This window comes from Phragmites australis, chromosome 1 (genome assembly GCF_958298935.1).
Source record: "Phragmites australis chromosome 1, lpPhrAust1.1, whole genome shotgun sequence".
Classification (NCBI taxonomy): Eukaryota; Viridiplantae; Streptophyta; class Magnoliopsida; order Poales; family Poaceae; genus Phragmites; species Phragmites australis.
In genome coordinates this window covers 43,987,944-44,010,546 of record NC_084921.1, presented here as the reverse complement: position 1 = coordinate 44,010,546, position 22,603 = coordinate 43,987,944, and the positions used below count along the sequence as shown (strand labels likewise).

General features: G+C 41.4%; 2 protein-coding genes across 8 annotated transcripts; one reads left to right on the top strand and one right to left on the bottom strand.

Annotated features, from left to right (window-relative positions):
- The first annotated feature begins 3,798 nt into the window (after positions 1-3,798).
- On the top strand, positions 3,799-11,577 carry LOC133921331 (protein tesmin/TSO1-like CXC 5). Of its 6 annotated transcripts, XR_009910261.1 has the most exons (10): positions 3,799-4,530; positions 4,920-5,024; positions 5,600-5,774; positions 6,955-7,311; positions 8,375-8,466; positions 8,549-8,643; positions 9,436-9,858; positions 10,520-10,572; positions 11,049-11,156; positions 11,271-11,576. XR_009910261.1 is itself a non-coding variant. In XM_062366180.1 (9 exons), exons 1-9 carry the CDS (start codon positions 4,130-4,132, stop codon positions 11,079-11,081), a joined length of 1,734 nt encoding a protein of 577 aa, XP_062222164.1. In that variant the 5' UTR covers positions 3,799-4,129; the 3' UTR covers positions 11,082-11,577. The 6 variants fall into 6 exon arrangements, 5 of the variants coding, with proteins under 5 accessions (XP_062222164.1, XP_062222177.1, XP_062222140.1 ...); XM_062366180.1 differs by having other exon boundaries at positions 11,049-11,577; XM_062366193.1 differs by having other exon boundaries at positions 3,801-4,530; positions 11,065-11,577.
- A 2,284-nt stretch (positions 11,578-13,861) lies between these two features.
- On the bottom strand, positions 13,862-16,315 carry LOC133921318 (protein CURVATURE THYLAKOID 1C, chloroplastic-like). 2 transcript variants are annotated; one of them, XM_062366144.1, is made up of 5 exons: positions 15,804-16,315; positions 15,410-15,496; positions 15,232-15,294; positions 15,036-15,103; positions 13,862-14,159 (listed from the first exon to the last, which is right to left on the bottom strand). In XM_062366144.1, exons 1-4 carry the CDS (start codon positions 16,125-16,127, stop codon positions 15,062-15,064), a joined length of 516 nt encoding a protein of 171 aa, XP_062222128.1. In that variant the 5' UTR covers positions 16,128-16,315; the 3' UTR covers positions 13,862-14,159; positions 15,036-15,061. The 2 variants fall into 2 exon arrangements, with proteins under 2 accessions (XP_062222128.1, XP_062222120.1); XM_062366136.1 differs by having other exon boundaries at positions 15,066-15,103; positions 15,804-16,311.
- Positions 16,316-22,603: the final 6,288 nt, after the last annotated feature.

The following is a 22,603-nucleotide window of genomic DNA, read 5'->3' as shown; positions in this document are numbered from 1 at the left end:
TTGAAGGGATCAGTGACGTCCTAAGAGGGAGGTGAATTAGGAAAAAAAACTATTTCGGCTCCAAAAATAACACAATAAACCCATATCAAATTATATCTAGACGTGTTTTAGGTTAATCTAGTATGCCTACTGTACCGATCAAAGTACTTGCAACCTATCTAAGAAGGTAAATTATAAGAATGTAAATACGAAAATGTAAATCAGGTAGAGAGAGCAAACTTGGCATATGAATTTTTTTCTGTGGTATTGATGGCATGAATGTCACCCCTAGTTCATATTAGAGCTCCACAAAAGATATACTCCCGGTCGGCACCCAGTTATGGCTCTTAAACCACCAAGTCATAAAGATAAGGCCCCTACTCGGATGAAACACCAATCCACCAAGGCAAGATCTCACCACTAGTCTCTCTTCCGGTTCCTTACTGTCGTGATCACTTCGAAGCTTGAACCACCAAAGCAAAGTTCTCCGCGTCCCCGTACAATCGCCTTGCCACCGCTCCACACCAAGTCGGAGGGTCAACAAGCTTGCCGACGAGTCACCAAGACTTCAAAGTACCGTTGTACAAGGTTGGATCACTCCTTGATTCACTCTCTAGGCAACAATCACCTAGTAACACTCTCTCTAAGCCTATAAACACTAATCACTCAATAATCTTATACTTAATCAACTTAGATAATCATATTAAGCACTTTGATGGCTTGGATGTCTTCTCACGTGTATATGAACTTCTCTGGACTCCAGCATCTTCAAATAGCCAAGTGGGGGGGGGAGTATTTATAGCCTCAAACCCGCGCACTAGCTGTTAACCCAACAACTTAGAAAAGTTGTTAACACCAGATGATTTGGTGAGAATAATAGTACTAACACCGGATCATTCGATGAGTACACTATCACAAACTAGTCATTAGAACCCCACTCAAGCATCTATGAACACCGGACACTCTGGTGTATATTTTATCTCCATCACCAAACGATCTGGTGAATTATCCTGAATCATCCGAGTCTTTCCTTTTTCTCTGTGTAAATTGCTCCGGTGTAAACATCCGGTGCACATCACTTTATCACCGAACTATTCGGTGAGTTGACTTCAGTCAATCTAGCTAATGCAACCCTCCCTGAAAATAATGCTTCTGTGTGTACAACCTTCATCACCGGACCATCTGATGTGTTGATCTTTGTTCTGCCTCTTTGCACTGTTCATTATCCGATGTGTGCAACATATTGATCACCGAACCATCCAGTGCTTTGATCTTCAACTTCAATGGTTGCAACCCTCTCTGGATAAAATGTTCCAGTGTGTATCTTCTTTGATCATCGGATCTTCCAGTGAGGTCTTTAAGCCTCTCTTACATTTGTCAAATATGCTCTGGTGAGTTTAACACCCAGAGCATCGGATCATCCGGTGAGGTAAATTTTTTCGGGACTTCTCAAATTCAGACCAACTTTGTTTCGGCTGAAATAACTTCTCCATATATTGCATCCATAAGACCTACTAATATATATTCTTGACAAACATGTTAGCTCTATTAACTATATTATCATTAATCATCAAAATTATAATTATATTTTAATAAGATCATTTTCACTATAGCTCCGCAATCAAATCAAAAGTGAGCCCATCTCACCCACGGCGCGATGGCCTCCACAGCGACGACGGCGCACTAGGCTACGCAGCCGGTTCTACCTGACAAGCTCCTTGAGGACATGTTCCTCCGCCTTAACACGACACTATGGCGTGCCGGAATTGGAGCCCAACTGCAGCCGGCGAGGAGAAGCAGAAATCGTCACTCCAAGTGATCTGCAACGTGCTGTCTGTATACAAGGCCGTGACCGTCTTCTCTTCAGTAACCTGAAAATGGCGACATGCCACGTTTTTCAGCTATTCAACCTATGGTTATGGATGGCTTAGAGACGAAGTTGTTCGTGCACCACTGCGCGCATAACTGCTTCTACTGGACATATTATTATAGGAAAATTTGTTGTTCTGTACTGATTTAGTTTTGCTGCAGTCTTAATCCTCCATTTTGCCGTTATGCCGTTATCTGGAACTACTTGATCTGCAATCGAGGCGCTCATGGGGCTCTCTCGCTAATGTCTGGCCAGCCGCAGCGCCACCCTGTCGTCTCCGAAGGCCACTCTGCGAATCAATAATCAACTAGTCACCGCGCGCATACGTACACAACATCATGCGACCGTTGCAATTGACTGATCACATGTTAGTGTGCTGTGCCGGCGTCGATCACACGTATGTACCCAGCGTGTCCTCGTCTCCTCGACTTTGAACTTCTTTCCACTGGCCCAGGCGTTGTAGTCGACCAGTATCAGAGTTGAGCGCACATGAATATGAACACCACCATATTCATAGAATAACCGTACGCATTGGGAGAGAGAGGAAGAAAGACATTGGGAGAGAGAAGGGAAGAAAGAGAGGGAGGAAGAGGTTAGAAGAGGATGACAGATGGGACCCACGTCATATTCTTTATTTGTTTTGATGACAGTGTGGTCTAGGTAGCTTACGTGGCAAAACAACTGCCGTGTAGGATCAAAACAAGAGTGAAATGGGTCGAGTGGGTAATTTGTATTGTATCGATGGTCCAGGGACGCTATCAATATCAACTATATATAAATTATGAGCGGTTATCATGTCATTTTTTTCTTACTCTTATCTCCTTTAATTTTTTTAATTTTTTGAATAATTTATTCATTTTTAATAACTATTATTGTCTTTTAACCTTTCCGTCTCATTACCGGTTATATATATGAGATCCGTTTTACTAATAAAAAATATTAAAAGAAAAGTTAGTTAATAATTTTCTTCTCTTTTATTGGATACTATCGAAAATGAAATTACGGTAACGCTCCCGACGTATTTATTCAGTGATACTCATATAACATATCTACATCGTCGTACTTAAGTCTATATTTAGTATTATTATATTTAATATCTATATTTTCATTACAATACACCCATATTTAGCCTGTTATCTGGTGTTGGAGTTCTGCGGGAACGAGCCGCGATGGACTTTTTCCTTCCGAGAATCTAAGCAATAGTCATTTGCATTGCCGCATTGGACACTTCTTCTCACCTCTAGAAGTAGAAAATCAGCGGAGCCCATACAAAGAAAGCTCAGGAAGCAAATGGTGTTCACCTCCACGGGCTAACCACCATTAAGGATGTATTTGTTTCAATTTTAGATTATGATAAGTAAACAGATAGTTTTTTTTATAGTTTTTTATAATTCGTTTATTGAATTATAGAAATTAAAAAACTGATTTCTCTCAGCTTTTTATAGATTGTAAAAATTTATTTTACTAAAGTATCTATAAAAGTTTTTAGAATCTACAATTAAAAGTTTTTCATAATCAACTTTTTATAATACACGATCTAAAGCTGTTTTTCAAAATCTCTAGCTGAATATAAACTTTACGTAACTGACAGGTGGGTCATACCTTACCTTGGACCAATATGTCATCGAAATAGACTCGAAAATATCACGTGTCACAGATCGTTCCCTACAAAAGAAGCCCAGAAATGACAGGACGGATCACATGGCACGATGGCGACACTGCCGCCACGCCACCAGCGCACACTGACTGGGCGGCCCCACCGAGCCCTTATCTCCTGCGGCCCACGCGTCAGTAGTAGATGCAGCGTGCGCGTCCACCCTGCGACCAGCTGAACCATTCCGCCCCCGTCGAATCGAACGGCGGCCGCCCTAATACCCCACATCTATGAATTCGAGCCGCAGGATGCGCTTGGGGGGCGATCCGCCGTCCGATGGCGGCCCGCCTCGCGGATCCGGCCGTAGATTATGAATTTGATTTCGAGAGCGAGGAGTGGGAGAGAAAGAAAGGTGAGTGGGGGGAAGAGAGAGAAGGGGCAGAGAAGAGCAGCAGCGAGAGGGAAAAATCCACTAAGCCCCCACCCGAACTCTCTCAAAATCCGCCATTCCCCTCCGCCGCAAACACGCGCCGAAGCTCGCGGGCGAGCCCCGCCCTCCGCCGCGGGGCCTCCGCCCCCTTCGATCTGGCGGCGGAGGCCGCGATCTCGCCGCGGGTCCCCGCTAATTGGGTTGGCGTTACCGGTGGGCAGGGGCGTTTTGATCTAGTAGCTTCGGGGTTGAGTGGATGGAGGGGAAGGAGCAGAGCGGCGGCGGGCCGCTGCAAAGATCTCCGGTGCCCGCGGCGTCCACGCAGCCGCCGATTAAGAAGCTAGTGAGGCAGCTCGACTTCAACTCGGCGGCGTTGGCGGGGAACCCCGCGATGGCGGCGGCCGCGGCCGCCGTGTCCAGGGCGCTGCAGCCGAGGGCGGTTCCCGTGGGGTTCCCGCATCCGCAGCACGCGAGGGCTGCGGTGCCGTTGGGGGTGCCGCAGCAGCTGCAGGCGCGGGGGCTGCCGGTGATGCGCCCGCATCAGGTCGTGGGGCATGTGCCGCTGCCGCGGCAGGCGGTGACGGTGGCGGTCCCCGTACCGCAGCTTCGCCCGGCACAGGCGCAGCCAGTGCCACGGCCCCCGGTCGCCGTTCCCTTGTGAGTGTCCCCGTTCTGAGATTTATATCTAGCCTCGAAGTTTTGAATTTTCCACTTCTCTGTTTGGTAATTTTGGGGCTTCCGTTTTCGTATTGAATCACGTAGCTGAACTTGGAGGTTTCCTGTTTTTTCTGAGCATTACACGAGTCTGCAACTTGGTTTACAAATTTTACTCTGGACTTGTCTTTCCTTGGAAACGTAGACACATGTCTGCATTAGATGAACTTCTTGGTTTTACTCTGGCATTTCTAACAAATTTTTAGCACGTACGTTCTGTCGATGATCTCATTGATGCGATATTTCTATTCCTAGTTTTTCCTTCTTCTTAACTTCGCTTCATTCTCCTGCGATATTCTGTTCTAATTATGCTTTGGGACCTTGTATTATAGGAAGCCAGAGTCACCGAAGCCGCGAGCAAGCCTCTATGAAGGGAAAGATGGCACCCCCACGAAGAAGAAGTGCTGCAATTGCAGGAACTCCAGATGTTTGAAGTTGTAAGTCAGATTCTATCCTTCTTATCATGAGAGGAATGGAATATCGCAAAGGGAGATTTGTCAATGAGGATAGTGTTCTCCTTAGCAACGCATGCCTTCTTTGACATACTGTAAAAGAGGCTGAGCTGAAAGAGCAATGTATGGCCAGTCAAAATATTTATATGGCGTAATATATGCGGAACCTGCTTGAGCTATGGCCTTATTACTGAAGTTTATCCATGGTTTCAAAAGGAGTTAGAGCTTACTCAAATGGAGTTTAGACAGTTCTATGCTTCATTATGTAGGGATGTTCATGTAGGTTAGATGATTAATAGTAATAGTTATACAGATAAATTGAAAAATCTAACACTCCTTCAATCCTTCATATCATCTCCAAAACTCTAATTTCCGACTCTCTGCGCACTTTCACAAATCTGTACAGTTTGTTATGTTTGGACCTTCCTATCTCGAGTTAGACCTCCTCCCTTTTTGCAATATGAAACATGTTTTGCTGTTTCAATACTTTTTCCAGCTGTACATCTTTGCGTCTACTGATACTGTCCATTTGAAATTTTTTTATGGTTGTTTATGCACAGGTACTGTGAATGTTTTGCTTCTGGTGCCCACTGTGATGGATGCAACTGCACCAACTGTTTTAATAATGTTGAGAATGATGCTGCCAGGCGTGAAGCCATTGATGCTACATTGGAGCGTAATCCAGATGCATTCAGGCCTAAGATTGGGAGTAGCCCACATGCAAATCGGAATAATGTATGTTTTGAGGTCCAAATCTTATTCTAATAGTTGCTTGCTAAGGGACTTTATACTTGCTGTCTGTTATTCCTTGAGTATTAATTGCTTGTACTAGCAATGCTCATGCACATGTTGGCGATCCACAGCTTATTCAGTTATTCTAATTAAAAGGAGTTGAATTGAAATACCATTCTAGCTGAATGGGGGGAAAACAGAACAGTGTGAGGCGTGAGAAATTTACACCAGAAGTTTCCTTAGAATTAGAAAGCATTAAAACTTTTACTATTGACAACTATGAATTTTCAATTTTAGAAGCCTTCTTCTGCAAGTCATTTTCTCTGTTTTGTTCTCAGAAACGTCGTACCTCATAGGAAATGTGTATAAGTGTATTTCTACATGTGCTTAAGGTTTTAAAAGATTCATACTTTAGCAACTAAATTTGAATCCTTAAAATCAAATATTAACATACCATCTTCAACACTGTTTAAAATGGAACATGCCAGTGTTGAACTTCAATTGACTATTGAATAACTGAAGTCTTGTAAAAAATTTACTCTAATAAAGTAGGGAAAAAGACAAAATAGGTGAAAGTCCAATATCCAATCCTCGATGCAAAATGCTTGCCACCTCTGCCACCAACAGTGAAAAGGTGCATGTTTCCTTTCACATCCCACTTTTAATATGAAGTACTACCTCCAGCCAAAAATAGATGTCACTCTAGAATGCATGCAGTCAAACTTTTATAAGATTGGCTCTTTCTGCATTTAAAGTTTTAAACTGCTTAGATGTGTCACAATAAAACAATATTAATAGATTCACCATCAAAAGTACTTCTATGTCATTATAATTGTATTAATTTTCTGTAACATATACTTAGATAAAGTAACAGTAAAAGGTGGGCATTAGAGATTCTATCGATGTCCTAAACAAGTGAAGAGACCGGCGGTAGTATTTTTAGTTCAAACACAGATCATGTTTTCAATAGGAAGCACAAATGCATGTTTTCACTTGTTATTCATAACTAATAATAAAAAGTGAGAACTAAGAGATTTTCAATAAAAAACAAATATTTTATTCCACTAACCTTAGGCTCCATTACCCTAACCTTATCCAAATGTTTACTGTCTAATACGGACATGTTCTTGTTATTTGCGCTGCTATGACTTGTGTGGTTGATACTAGTCCATGAAATTGCCAGGAGGCATCTGGGGACCTCCCTTTAGTAGGGAAGCATAATAAAGGGTGCCACTGCAAGAAGTCAGGATGCCTCAAGAAGTACTGTGAATGCTTTCAAGCTAATATACTATGCTCTGAAAATTGCAAGTGTATGGATTGCAAGAATTTTGAAGCAAGCGAAGAAAGAAGGGCTCTTTTCCAAGGGGATCAGAAAAATGCCATTCACATGCAGCAAGCAGCAAATGCAGCAGTAAATGGTGCTATTGGAGCTACAGGATTCCCTTCTCCTTCCACATCAAGGAAGAGGAAACACATAGACCCTTCACTTGACCATTCGAATAAGGAACATGTATCGAACAGGAATGGTCACCTACCTCAGGTAAGGCCAGTCAATGATTTCAACATGCACAGTTTTTGTCTCATTTCTTTATCTGTGCATAGCGTTGTGTTTTTGAGTTGTTGACTTCAGATGTAAGCTGAAGCGCTCTGTTTCATCACTATGAGTGTGAATGTTATGTTGTGCATAACATGAATCGAAGTGATGAATCAGGCCCGTGTCATTGAGATCTAGTTGTTAACAAACACTGTTTGCTGGTTTGGTTATGGTTGTAAAGGAAATCAGTCTCTTTGCACCATCACTGCCAAGACCACAGTGATGCAGCAGTTACATGACCATTATTACTGACATCCCCAGGAGCATAACATAAGGAAAACATAATCTTCCCCACTCTTCAGCCTGCATAGAGCCATAGACTGCCTGACCTGTTTTATGCATTGGAACTAGGTAGAAGAGGTCAACTATTTACTACTGAAGTATAATAACTTCATAAGCAAGAAGCCAGAAGAGTGATGATACCACATTTCTTACTAAATACTTAGTTAACTAATCATCAACATGTATTTGAGTAGGCACTTCTCTTTTTACATGATAAAGCAGTGTTTGCTCATCACATTCTGCTCCTAGTAGATAGCTACAGCTTATGAAATTAGATTTTTTTAGTGAGAAAGGACAAATTATTCTAGAACAGAATTGCAAATAAAACTTGACCTTTTGCAAGGACATAAGATAAAGCTACTTATAGCAACAATTATTATGAGATCCCAACAAGGCTAGTTGTTGAAGTATAAATGAATTGCCCACCTTTCCTCATCAACTTAGGCTTTTGAGTGCAACAGGTTGGTGCATGCAACTCAATATGATATCAGAGCTAGATGTCTCGAGTTCGAGTCCTAGCCAATGCAATTTAAATAAAAAAATTATCGCCCGCTCTTGTGTTCCATGTGTGAGGCCTGAGGGAGCCTCCATGTTAGTAGGAGGGTTGAAGTATAAGTGAATTGTTCATCTTTTCTCATCAGCTTAGGCTTTTAGGTGCAACTGGTTGGTGCATGCAGCTCAATACTTGTTGTATATAGTATATACTCTTACTTTATACTTTAACCAGTCTATTTATCAGAAGAATGCAGTACATGATGGTTCACTTCCAAGCCAGTCTGCGCATCCTCCTACTCTGGGGCCCTTTAAAGTTACCTACAGGTACCTGTCAGCTATACAACATTTTCCTAGAATGCCTATGGTATCTGTTTTCTATTGATGGGTTTATGCCAACCTACTTCAGGCCCCTTTTAGCAGATATTGTTCAAGCAGAGGACATAAAGGAGCTCTGTAAGCTTTTGGTGGTGGTATCAGGGGAGGCTGCAAAGGCATACGCTGGTATTGCTCTTGGCATTATGCTGGTTTTACCTTTTGCAGTTTATCAGTTCGTATGGCCAAATATCTTGACCCTGTATGCATGACCTATCTTGGTGATATTCATTAAAGCAACTCACATAGATCAGAACCTCTTGGTTTCAATATTTACTTTTCAAGGTTGCATACAAGTTTTTCTTTTCTGTTCTTGGAAACTTGGATTGTACCTATTTTTTTATTCTGTCCACATCATTTCTTGAGCCTGGAACTTGGATTCTGATGAAGTGGTGTATCGAATTTCTTCTGAAAACAGAGGACAAAGATATAGGGGATCTAAGTTTTAATGTTTCATCCCTCCGCAAAGAAAACATAATTGTAAGATACTTATTAGGGCTTTGCTTTGTTGTGCAGCTATTACCTTTTTATGTGGTTTTATAATTTACTAAGCATTGCACAATGTGGTCAAGGTTACCATTTGTCATTCTGTTGAAAGTTGAAACCATATTGTACAAGACTTTAATGGTGAGTAGTGGTACCTATAGTGACACTTGGCGTTTCTTAAATCATCTACAAGTGTTTTTACTGCATATTTACAGTTTTGTCCTTCAGTTGCTATATTTTAGTCTATTTATCAAAATAAGGTATGGTCACATCATATGTAGCACTATTTTTATTTTCCCCCCTATGAACCAGCAATAGCATTTCACTTGTTAAGATAGAGCAACCAAGAACATCAAAAGAGTGATTTACATAGTCTGCTAAAAGGGACATTATTTGATGGTTATGTGCTGCTCATTGGAAAATTTAAAAAACCAGGTAGGAAGACCCAGGAAGAGGAGGCAGAGCAGGAAGATGAAATGGGAGGGAAGAAGGAAGATAAGGCAGGTTCCCTGACATCGACAAATCATGATAGAGAAGAAAATAATCAGAATCTAGATAAAAAAGCATCAATTTATGACCGTTCAAGTGGAGGAACTCATACAGACAAAGCTCTTCGAGAAGAATTCAGACCTAATTGTTCTGATGATCAGAAGTCCCATAGGCCTATGTCTCCTGGAACACTAGCACTGATGTGTAATGAACGAGATACAATGTTTACGACTTCTCAAAATGCTGTTGCTGAGCAGACGGTAGCTGTCAACCAGAACCGATCTGAGCTGTATGCAGAACAAGAAAGATGTGTGCTGACGGAATTTCGTGATTGCCTCCGTAAGCTTGTCACATGTGGAAGAATGAAAGGTACACCAAACATTCTTATTCATCATGATAATTGCTAACACAAAATCATTGCACCTGACCTCATCCTGTTACTTTGAGTCATAGTTATACATGGTAGTATTGATTAACTTCGATTCATCTGACTGGATGGTCTTATTCAGTTTCGTGTTGGCTGACTTAAGAATTTAAGGCTCTATTTGTTTCCTGCTTCTGGTTCTGGTTTTGCTGCTGCTAGAAGCCAGAAATCAGAAGTAAGAACAAATGAGGTTCTGGAGAAGTGGCTTTTGGAGAAATTAGAAGCCTGCTTCTGAGAAAAATAAACTAAAGCTGAGAAACTCGCTGAGAGACGTTTTTCTGATAAGCTATGTGTTGAGAAGCAAAAAAATTGTTATAGAAGCCAACAATCTATTTCCAAAAGCAGCTTTTCAGACAAGCCAAAAAGCACAGCTTTTCAAAAAAGCTCAAAAGTAGAAGCTCAAACAAACCAGCCCTAACTTAGTGACTTGCTGTCTCATTTATACACTTTTCCTGGCTAGTGCTTGCTTTCCTGTTGTCGGAGAGGTGAAAATCCATTAATAAACCTAGAAGGCCAGAGCACTTATATATGATTGTGTCAGTTGCATCTTTTCTTTTTGCTTTGTAAGGCTGGGATGAGTCTAATCCTGAATATTCTCTCCTGCAGAGGAAAGGTATTCCATGGCAATAAAATCTGAAGTATCTGGCCATCTCGGACAGGTAAATGGTGTTTCTCAGGTACCATATTCAAAAGTAGATGTACCTGCTGTTTTAAAAACATTTCCGCAGAGTTCCAGCAGTCAACCTGGTGCTGAGAACCCTGTTACTGGGCATTTGGACAAAAAACTGAAACCTGAGAATTCATAGGTGTACCAGGTTTGTATTTGGGGTGAAGCAATGATCAAGAGAATCATGTTTGCACCCTCTTAACAGGTTTACCAGATACATGTATCAGTCTTGACTGATAATTTAGATTCTAGAGAGTTCCAGTTTATTCTCATTGGCCAGAATAAGTGTAATGTCAGATAGTTAGTTTAGTCAAAAATGCTGATATGAGATTATTCCATATAACATCATGTGTTATTTACCACTCTTTTCGATTTCCCTCTTGAAATTTCACTGACCACCATACTAATAGCTGATATGAGATCGTTCCGTATAACTTTATGTGTTATTTACCACTGACCAATTCCTAGGGAAAAATTCTTTTAGTAACACTGCAAAGATGAAGCGGGATGTGTTCTCAGTTGGTCTGGAGGTGGGGTAGCAAAGCCATCCACCTGGATGAACCAAGGCGTGGCAGGGTGGGTACCTACTTTGCTTTTTAAAGAAAGGGCAACATTGCAAAAGATGTGCGCCCTTTTGTTACCGAGGCACTGATTTTATTTTTCAAATCCCATGATTTTTGATCTCTTTAGTGCCATGGGCACACTACATCAATTCCGTGGTTTTACAATTGGATTTGAGTTGGTTACTGGGTAGCTACCGGTTGTAATTGTTCAGAACTGTGGATTTTGAGCTGGAGAAAGATGTGGCAACCTGAGTTCATGTGACATTTGGTTGTCAACCCACGAACAATTTAGCCGGCCTCTATGTTCAGGGCTGGTTCTTACTGAATCTTTGACTCCGCTCCATGTTGCTGCACTTTTCTGCAAATTTCAGATGTAAAATATGTTGTTCATCCTTGAATATGAAATTGATCGGCCAAAGCATTCAGTTCTAGAATGGACTAGAAAAATGGCGCGCCGATGGTGCGCTCTATAACCTGTCATCAATGCAATATATTATTTTTGTATATTTAGCATAAAAAAAAGGCATAGGTAAAAAAGTGTATACTTATAAAGGTGTATAGATATATTACAAGTTCTAAACTTTGTACATAAACATAGAAGTGCATAGATATAGTATGGAGCCATATGTCCCATCACCGATATGAAATTATCTTTTGGAGATTGAACTAATACAATTATTCTTATCTTGTACATATTCTTGAGGTGATGAACTATTAAAGTGGCAATTTTCATCTAACGTTGATTTGTGTTTGTATGGAAAAGTTTGTGGACTTAAATAGGAAAATACAACAATTAAGTAAGGTAGATGGATCTATATGGAATTTAAAGAAAGCCTGAGAGTTTATCTGTAAATTGAAATCCTTTCTTTTTTAATTCGGATGTGGTGGACCAACATAACTTGAAAGGCTCAAGAGTCCTTTTCGGCCTATCCCAGATCAGCTGCCACACTCCTCACTTGCAGTATATAAAAGAGAGGCGGCTTAGGGTTTTCTAAACCCTAACCACCCCATCCAATAGCTACCGCTGCCACCTGGCTGCAGCTGTTGCTGCCGCCATGAGCTGCCTATGCCATCCCAGAGAAGCAAAGATTTTAAATTGTGTCATGATAGGATATTATCTCCAGTGTTTCTTGAGTGATTCCTCTAGCTGCAAGTTGACCCGCTATGTATTTGTATTATTTCAGTCCATTAGCTCTCTAGTGCCTTGAACCATTATGGCTTTGATGCCGTATTGTGGAACTTAGAAGACAGAGGGCAGATGGATGAGAGAGGTACGTCAAGATGAGGGGAAGTGTAAGACCAGGGTCACAGCCAAAAATTCCAACAATGTTGTTCATGAACTTCATGCATCATATGCTTCAACACTGAGTGTTGATTTTTTTTAATGCATTTGAATTTTAGAATTCAAATTATTGAAGCAAATGAAACTTATGCATTGTGAAGTAACTTTAAAATCTTTCATACAACATATAATTGTAACTAATTTTTTAAACTACTATAGTCAGTAACATTAATTGAAGTAAAATTTTCTAACTTTTTGGAAACCAAATCAAAACATATAAATCCAAATGGCAGCTAAAAACCTCGGTCAAGGATGAATTTTGGTTTAAATTTTGTGAATACTTTTTGAGTGCCATCAGTTAAAATGGGTCGCATTCAAGTTGTAGTTCACATATAAAAAAGTTTTAGAATTTTTTGCAAACCTTAGCTGCCCTAGTCCATTTTTGCAAAAGAAGCCAAACAAAAAATCGAGAAACAGAAAAAGGGTGTCAATCAGCTTGTTTTCACTAAAGGTTGCCAGATAATAATCCCTCATATGTGGACCAACCGCCCTCGAGCCCCACCTGGTAGCTCCTCCTCTGCTCCCCTAATCTCTTCTCTCTGTACATGTCCACATAACTACATACAACCCAACTTTATCATCTTCGTTCCCCAGTCGTCCTTCTCGGTCACAACTCCCTCTCTCTTTCCTGGTCTGGCACCTATGGTAGTACTGTTGGGCGCCCCTTGTGCCCCCGTTCCATCCCATCCCCCACCAGCAACTTGTGAGGGCCCGCGCCACCGGTGCTCCCTCGGAGCCTGTGAGATCGCTCGCCGGTGGCAACGCTAGGGTCTCGTCGGAGATCTCAACGGAATAGGTGGCCGTCGAGGAGAGGTGGTCCGCGCCGGTGCCCGAGCTGCTCACCGACATCCTACGACGCGTGCATGCCGGCGCTGAGAGGTGACCGCGACATCGTGACGTGGTGGCATGCGCCTGCGTCTGTCGCAGGTGGCGCGCGGCTGTCATTGCCCTGGTGCGGCCGCCGCTCGAGTGCGGGGAAATCACCGGTCCAAGTTATGCTGATCCACACTCCCAGCAAGATACCCATCACCATCAACCTTCCCTACCCCTCTATTGTACCTTCCCTGCAGCCCCTGTTTGGAGCTACGCAACACCACCTGGCTGCAATGTTGCTGCTGGGTAATGATGGACAGTAGCTGGTCACCGGATATGGGTTGTGCCACCCCAATTCTGATGCCTCCTACCCGCTCTTTGAAGAAAGCCCCTCGACTGGCTTATGCAGTGGCTTCTTCCTCGACTGCTTCTCCTCCCTACCTGCCGAATCACTACATCCTCATCATCAGGTGCTCCATATTCCTCGACCCAACCCCTACGCGACCGCGTTTAGATTGTTAGAAATTGGGGGGTCGGTTCTTATTTGGCTTGTACAAGAGGTCTATAATGGAAGTTGGAAGTCTTTCTTTTTTCCATAATAGAAGAAACTTCCGGCATCACATTAGGAGTATGATTATAATCACACTAACCTGTACGGCTGTACAAGAAAAAGGTATTGCTTCTAGAGAGTGAAATATGGTAGCACTCGCTGCTCACAGTATATGCATACAGTTAAACATTACATCTCGCCAGGCCTAAAGAGAACCAATGACCGAATGCTTGCTGTCAGCTGCTGCTTCAAAAATTTACTGCCCCAAGATTCGAGATACTGAGCTTTTGACGTTCTTCAGAAACTCTTCCCTGCAAATAATATTGGACGAGTAAATCCGTAACGTACAAGACTACAAGACTAAATTGAACTACAATAGTGTTGCACGGAATAACAACTCAGATGTAGGAGTAGGGTGTATTTTTCATTGATGTCGATGTGCGTCATAGAAAGAAGAAAAAGAAGAAAATGTCATTACATTATGGTCTTGTGAACATATGTCTGCATGGCGAGCTACCTATCATTACATTTACGTCAAGGATAAAAAGTAGTCGAATTTCAATAAAGAATTCAAAGGAATGTCGAAAACTTTTGCTATACCGCTTAGTATAAATCAAATTTTAGTTCATACCGGCAATTGTAAATTTATCATATTAATGCCTCAAAGACATTGCAAACCCTTGAGAAGTGTATGGCTATTAAATTATCTATTACATATATTAAAGAATTAAGATTTGAAGCGATTCTAGGTGCCTAAGTTGTTGTAGCTACTGGTCATGTGGATCCCACATACGTGTACTTACCCATATACATATATATGTATACATACATGTACGCACATATATTCTTTTGCGAAATTCCAGAAAAAATAGCGAAAGTAATAATAGTTAGATTGATAAATTGGCTGAAATAACCTAAAATACATAAGAAAATATCTAAAACTCAAAAAAATATGAAAAAATTTAGTTAGGTTCGTATTACTATCGTCTACATGTTAATATTATATGCATGCATGAAAGTACCGTTGTTTTCTCCATAATTAAATGAATGTGTTAAATATTGATAAATTTATAAATAAATATTGGGATGCTAAAATTAGTGAACCTAATTTTTTAATCTTCTTTTATCATGCTTTGTACGTACATGTATGTATACATTATAAAAAATGCATGTATGCATGAAAGTACCATAGGCGCGCCAATCCGCCTAGTTATTACCTATCTGACTTGAAGAAGAGATTGTTGTAGATGAAGAGCTGAAAATGTCAAAAGGAGTTATATAGTGAGGGTTTGGAAAAACTTATAATTGTGATAATATAGAAATATTTGAAAAGATGGAAAAATTTTGTAGTCTAGACCCTGAAGGTTCTGGACTAAAACTTACCCATGCAACTAATATCCCAATTAATTCAAAGAGAAGAGGAAGAACAGGGAGCTTATCGATGGCCTGAAGGTGAAATTATTCACGAATCAGATTAATCTTATCCGCCTAGTGGCAAAATACTTTCTTCTTTTAGAAATTAAAAGCTGCATATTTGAAGATAGGTGATCTAGAATTTTACCTCAACAAGATTTACTGAAGCCCATAATGCAGCTATTGCTGCAAAGCCTATACCAACTAGAGCAATGATGTCTTCAGGAGCGCTGAACTGTTTCAGTTCAAGAACAGGAAAAAAAAAGACGAGCTTGATGAGTTTCTTATCCTAAATTGGTGCATCATGGAAGTACAATTCAGAATAAATATACTGGAGAAGCTGAACAATGCATAACACCGCCAAGGCTGCTGAACCGAAAGCCATCGGAAGTGATGACGCCTGTTAAGTTTTATTATTCAGACATGGAGTATTGTTTTTCTTGTATTGTCAGTACGGTGTTCCCCAGCTACGTAGCCTTGTCCAATCTTGAAAAAGCCAAATTTGCTTAGCGAACTAGTAATGTGAAGGACAAGAAACTCACAGAGTTGTTGACGTATTTCACGATGCTCCCCGACGATTCTGAACTGTCTTGCGCAACCTTTGCAACGACGCTGCGGCTCCTTATGCTCCTACCTGCGCCACGCATTGCAGGGCACATCATGCGTGTAAACACAACACCGTGCCTGTATACAGAGAAACCAGGTGGAAAATACGCAGAGGCAGCAGAGCATAGTGAGCGACTGAGAGATGAATCGCCTGAAAATCTGGGAGACGGCAGCCGTGGGAGACGGCCGGAGAGGTTCGTCCCGCCGCATGGCAGGAGAGCTGCTGCGGGTTGCGCAACGGCAAGGGCGCCGGCCATCATGGCTGCCCACGCCTGAGAATTGTTGCGGGATGAGGTGGAATTGGGAGGTGGCGATACGAGCGATGTATGGGTGCGTGGAAGAACTGAACAACTGTTTGGCCTCCGCCTGCTGCACTGCGCCGGATGTGAACCGGAGCTCACTAAGCCACTAACGCAACATCACATGGATTGCTCCTTGCCTATTGCAGATATTTTGACTCGCCCCTCCACCAGATGTGAACCAACCAACAAGGAAGCACTACGGACTCTGGTCGGTGACGGAGATCAGGCTGTTCGGTAAAGTTTACTCCGATCCAAAATTTTAAGAGAAATGATTTTTTGAAAAGTGATGGCATGGTTGAAAATGATTTTTGTGTAACTATATGAATAAAGTGGTTTTGTGAGGGAGTGAATCAGTTATTTCGGATAATCACCCCATACAATCACTCTAGAGCTAAAAACTAAAAAAAAAACTATTTTACATAGCTCTTACCAATTCTACTCAAGAACTTATATGAGAACTATACCAAATAAATATTAAACAAACACCAGATTCCTTAACCACGATGAACATGTAGTACTTGGCTTTATTGACAAAATAGATAGCATACAAAACCTATATTATAAAAATAGATAATATATTACCGTATTTATAAATATAGTACGTGTATTTGATATTTTATTAACCGAAAATAGGTTTTGGTACACCGTGCACCGAAAAAGGAAGGCTCGGATGTTTTTGACGCCTCATGTGTCGAATACGGTGCACAGTACCGTATTCAGAATATGAGGTACGAAAACACCATTGTCCCTGCCACGACAAAGCTATTGTCTCTTTGTCTGCTACAGCTTTCAGTGATGCTTTCGGTGTGAGCCAGTGATATAAAGTGAGAGTAGGCTTCAATTGAGGAGTAGTAGCGTGAAAAGAGGAGGAGTAGCGCAAGGAGAGGAGGAGGAGCAGAAGAGGAGCAACGTGAGGAGCAGTAGCACGAGTTGAATACTTCGTGAGCGCTCCCTTCAGGGTAGTAAGTACTTAGATTACTATTTAATTAATACTTAGATTGGTAATAGTAATTAGAGTAAGTAGATTGTTTAGTTCATTCAATTACATTTGTTTAATTATATTAAATTGATAACCTAGAGTACTTAGATTATTTGCTTAATTTTATTATATAAATTTGATTAGTCAGTGTAATTAGATTATTTACTTAGTTCAATAATACGAATTTCATTAATAAGTATAATTAGATTATTCTTTTAGTATAATTGTATGAATGTTATTAACTAGTATAATTAGAGTATTTACGTAATTTAATCAAAGTTATTAGAATTATATGTTTAATCGGATTAATTTGTTTAATTCAACTAATTTGATTAATTAGCTTAATCACTTAGGTTAAGTAGAGTAATATGATTAGTTGGATTATTTAAATAGGTACTGTAAATTTATTTAATAGTTGTTAAATAATTATGGTACATAACTTTAAATATTAATTTTGATTTTATAGATATTTATTATTTATTAATTATTTTGGGATTCCTGCTGTTTAATGCTTATGTAATAGTTATTTAGTAAATATTTATTATTACTTTTAATATGTATTAAATATTTAATCATAATAGTTGTATATTAATACTTAGTTAATGTTTATTAAATATTTAATTCAATCTTAAATATTAATTATTTGATTTGAATTCAATATTGATGATTTAATTAGCATTATTAATTACTTAAATATTTAGCATTGTTAAGTGCTGTACTATTTAATTTGCATGGTTAATTTACTTATTATTTATCGGGGGCGTAATTATTTGTGTATAGTACATATGTCTAAGTAGTTATTTTATTATATGTACATTTGTTTAACAGATACGGTATAATTATATATATTTATTATAGAGAATATCCTACTATTTTGCACTGAGGGCTCGTAATAATTCAGAACTGTCATCACATAGAGAGTCTGGTTGAGCTACCTATTAACCTAGATGGCATGAAATTACATGTTGTGATCCTTTTACGTGTGAACCAGCAGTCTTATACTGTTGTCCTGTAGGGTGTGTGGCCACAACTTGTTTCAAATAGGTCAGTCGTTGTTCATATGTTGTTCGAGATGGGAAGGAACAATGCATGAGCTTTGTACTCACGCAAGACATTAGAGGAGAAATTTAAAATAGGGGTGTATGTAAACATAGTGTCACAACTGGTGCAAGATGATATAGTGACTAGAATGGAAGGATCAGGCTAGCAGGTGATGCATGAAGTGAGGAGGGTATGTCAGGGAGGACAATTCTGATATAGAGGAAGCTAGAGTGGACCCTTTGGAGGTAGATACAAGATACATGGGTGATGAAGCCAGTGGTAGCGGGGATGAAAAAGCTGCCAACAACGATGAGACAATGCGGACGATCCAGCACTTTCGTGGTGCCGGGCTACTAGATTGTGCTGTATGGAGTATAACACATTATCTAACTGTGGATGTCAGAATAGTGACATCTAGGACGGACAACGATTTCGTAATAAGGAGGAGATCATCCACTTTATTAGCAATTATACTATAATCACAAGAATGGACCACAAGTGCACCTGGTCCAACCCTACGGAGTATGAGGTTAGGTGTATGAAGCACCTAAATTATCTTTACTTCGTACAAGCACATAAGCCAAAATATGAGAACTATTTTGTGATTAGTAGACACACCCCACATACATGTAGAGAAGAGGCTGTTAGGAATGTGAGACACGCCGTTGACGCGAGGTTCATAGCCCAACTCCTCATCGCCCTTGTTGGCACGGATATATGTTTGTCACCAAACTTGATTATGGAGGAGGTGCATAATAAGATGAGTATGCTGATCAATTACCACACCGTGTAGCGAGCGAAGTAGAAGATGTTGAAGATGCTGTTTAGAAGCTTTGAAGAGTCTTACAACTATGCTCTGAGGTTACTGCAGAAGATTGCGATGACGAATCTAGAGACTCAGTGGGCCATGAAGAATGAGCCGCAAACTAGAGGATGAGTTATACAACACCACTGACCGATACCTCATTAGGTTATTCTGCTCCTTTGGATAATGCATCGAAGCTTTCAGATATTACATGCTGGTTGTATGCGTGGATGCCACATTTCTAAGCAGCAAGTACCATGACACCCTTATGACAGCGATGACGCGGATGCAAATAATAAGATTATTCCTCTCACCTTTGCAATAGTTGAGAGTGAGAACAATGATAGCTGGTTGTGGTTTCTCATCTTGGTAAGGACACTTGTCGTGGGCAATAGGGAACGCATTTGCATCATCTTAGACCGCAACAAGGGTCTTCTGCATCCGTTGGGCGTGCTGCATGATAGCTCAAACTACTCCATTCTATAGCCTGATGTGGAGAGAAGGTGGTGCTTACGACACTTGGTTGGGAACATGTACACAAGGTACTGTAACAAGTCTCTTGTAAAGAGATTCAAAAGGTTATGTCTTCAGAACCAGCAGGCGAAGTTCAACGAGATATGGAGAGCGTTAAATGAGACCACTCGCAAGATGATGGCAGAGCAACAAGAACATGAGGACTATCTATAGATGCAAATGGTTGGGGGCCAAACTATTGTTAGCCGTTCACATGCTACGTTTAGCCAGTGGATCGTGGGAAGCCGACGGAACGTTGGACCCTAATCCATGACATTGACGGTACCATGTTAGCATATAGCATTTTAATGGTCGTATTTTACCCTTTCTTGTGCAAATAGTCATTCTAAAATTATTGTATCCCATATTAGGTACACCATCATGACAATGAACATAGCGAAGGCGTTCAACAAAGTCCTAAAAGGTGTACAGATTCTCTCATTGTGTGCTATTATTGAGCTCACATTCTATAGAACAGCCGATTACTTTCGAGACCGTGGTAATACTGTTATGGAGTGCAGCACGCAGTTCACACATAAGATAGAGGAAATCATATCTAGAAGGAAGAACAAAGCACACTTTCATCAGGCAAGGATCTACGACTGAACCAACAATGAATTCAAGGTCATGTGTCGCCACAGTATGCTTCAGGGTATACCGCTGGGGACACCGTGCATCAATGTCAACTTGGATCTCACGAGGTAAAGTGCACATGCAATAAGCTAAAACTGAACCATATCCCTTGCTCCCATGTCTTTACCGCTTGTAAGGACATGGGCGGCAACAGTAAATCATAGTATGTATCATCGTACTTCATGATCGATGTATTGAGAAGCACACGGCTTTTAAAGATGTGTTCCTTCAATATTGAAAGCAGCTATAAAGCAATAGAGGGGCCTAAGCGGGTACCTTATCTCCAAGAACGACACACGGATCTTGGAAGACCTAGAGCCATGAGTTTGTAAGGTTACATGGATGCAACAGATGCTATTGACAGTCTATGCAAGTGTAGAATTTGCAAACAACCTAACCATGATAGGAGGACTTGCCCAACTCAGCAGTAAACTATCAGGCCACTATCATAATATATTGTATTAAGGTTGTTGCAATTTAGTTTGTTTTATAAAGTTATTCATAGACATGATTTATATTCTAAATTGTTATTCACCTATTAGTTGTACTACCTATTTTGTAATATATCATATGATACTGGCATCACAGACGATGTTTTTTATTAAACCATGAAGCTTGAAATCATTATCATGGTTTGTGGTGGTCTTCCCGAGCTTTTTTAGCAGCAGCACGAGGAGAACCATAGGGGAAAGAAGATTTTCACATGGCAGCAGGCACCATAGTTATATGTGTTCTTTAATTGCAATGATAATTTATTACTTACTTAGTACATATATTGGATATATTTGTAATTGCTTCTGTTGCGTGCCCGGAGTCTCCACACAATTAAGGAGTTAGACCCTCGATTCCATGAGCCACTCGCATGGACAAGACTACTACCTTTTGTTCTCATGATGACCGGAGCTCCCATGGCGTGCGGTGGCAGGATACCTCTCCCGCCGATTGAGGTGGCACTACTCACATGTCTCGTTGACCGGTGGCGTCCTGAGATGCACACGCTCAACTTTCCTTTTGGCGAGATGACCATAACATCGAGTGACGTGGCCATGCTGACCGGGCTGCCGATCAGGGACGCCCCATTAGTTGTTTCACGACCAACAAAGGAGCAGTGGAATGGTTACGTTGAGTGCAGGTAATTATTTGTTATGTAATGAAATTCAAATGTTCTAATGTTATTCAAGCTTTATTGACTCTCTGCATCTTGTAGGTTTGATATGCAATATGACATGAAGAATGTTGGACTCTACATGTCCTAGATTCATAGGTTACCACAGTTTAGTCCATGCCCACCGGATGCAAACGAGGCTACAATTATGCAGCACTATGAGGTCTGCATGTACATCCTACTGGAAGGCATCATGTTTTGCAGCACGACAGATGATTATATCCTCCCCAATATTGTACGGTTAGTGGGTCAGCTCATGTCACATCCTTATGAGCCAACATCTTACAGTTGGGGATCAATTGTGCTAGCTGTAACATACAAAGGATTGTGTGATGCAACTCAGTGGTCAAAGAAGAAGGGATCTGTTACAGACTTCCTACACCTCTTACAGCTATAGATCTAGGAGTACATGCTGGTTTGTCGGCCTTAGGTGAGCAAGAGCTACTATCCAGTCTCCATCTCTGATGGTATTATAGATGGCATGATGCCTACGATAGAGTATTGGTGGATTCATGCCAGCTGAGATGAAGTCAGCAATAAGACCATGATAGCTACTCTCGGATGATCAGTGATCCAGATATCCTCAGCGTCGATCTCGTGGAGTGAGATCCATGGCATATACCACGAGTGGTCAAAATTAACCGGAGGGCTCATCGTATCCTCTTGTTTGCGTTATTCAGACTTATGGATGACAATATGCTTATTATTGTACATGAATAACGTGGAAATATATTTGTCGGTGTATCAGGAACCAGGGGTCCCTGAGTCCCGAGACCAGGCCGGCCGTCCGCCACGTGTCACCATCCCGTGAGGTCCGCCCTGCAGAATGAGAAGAAACTTAAGTTCCGGGAGAAGGCGCTCGGGGCCGCAGCCTCCGGTTTCCGAGCACCCCAGTCCCCCGATGACCCGCAGAGTCCAAGGACCGGGAAGAAAGTGCTCGGGAGAGAGTGCTCGGGGGTGCACGTGGCAGTCCCCGAGGACTCGGTTCCCCGAAGGTCTCACCGAAGTGCTCGGGAGAGGGTGCTCGGGGCTGCACGTGGCAGCCCCCGAGGACTCGGTTCCCCGAAGGTCTCACCCAAGTGCTCGGGAGAGAGTGCCCGGGGCTGCACGTGGCAGTCCCCGAGGACTCGGTTCCCCGAAGGTCTCACCCAAGTGCTCGGGAGAGAGTGCCCGGGGCTGCACGTGGCAGCCCCCGAGGACTCGGTTCCCTGAAGGTTCGCGCAAGATCGTCCGACGACCCGAAGGGTCCCATCGGCGGGGTGTTAGCCAGTCAAAAAACCCAATGCCGCATTTAATAG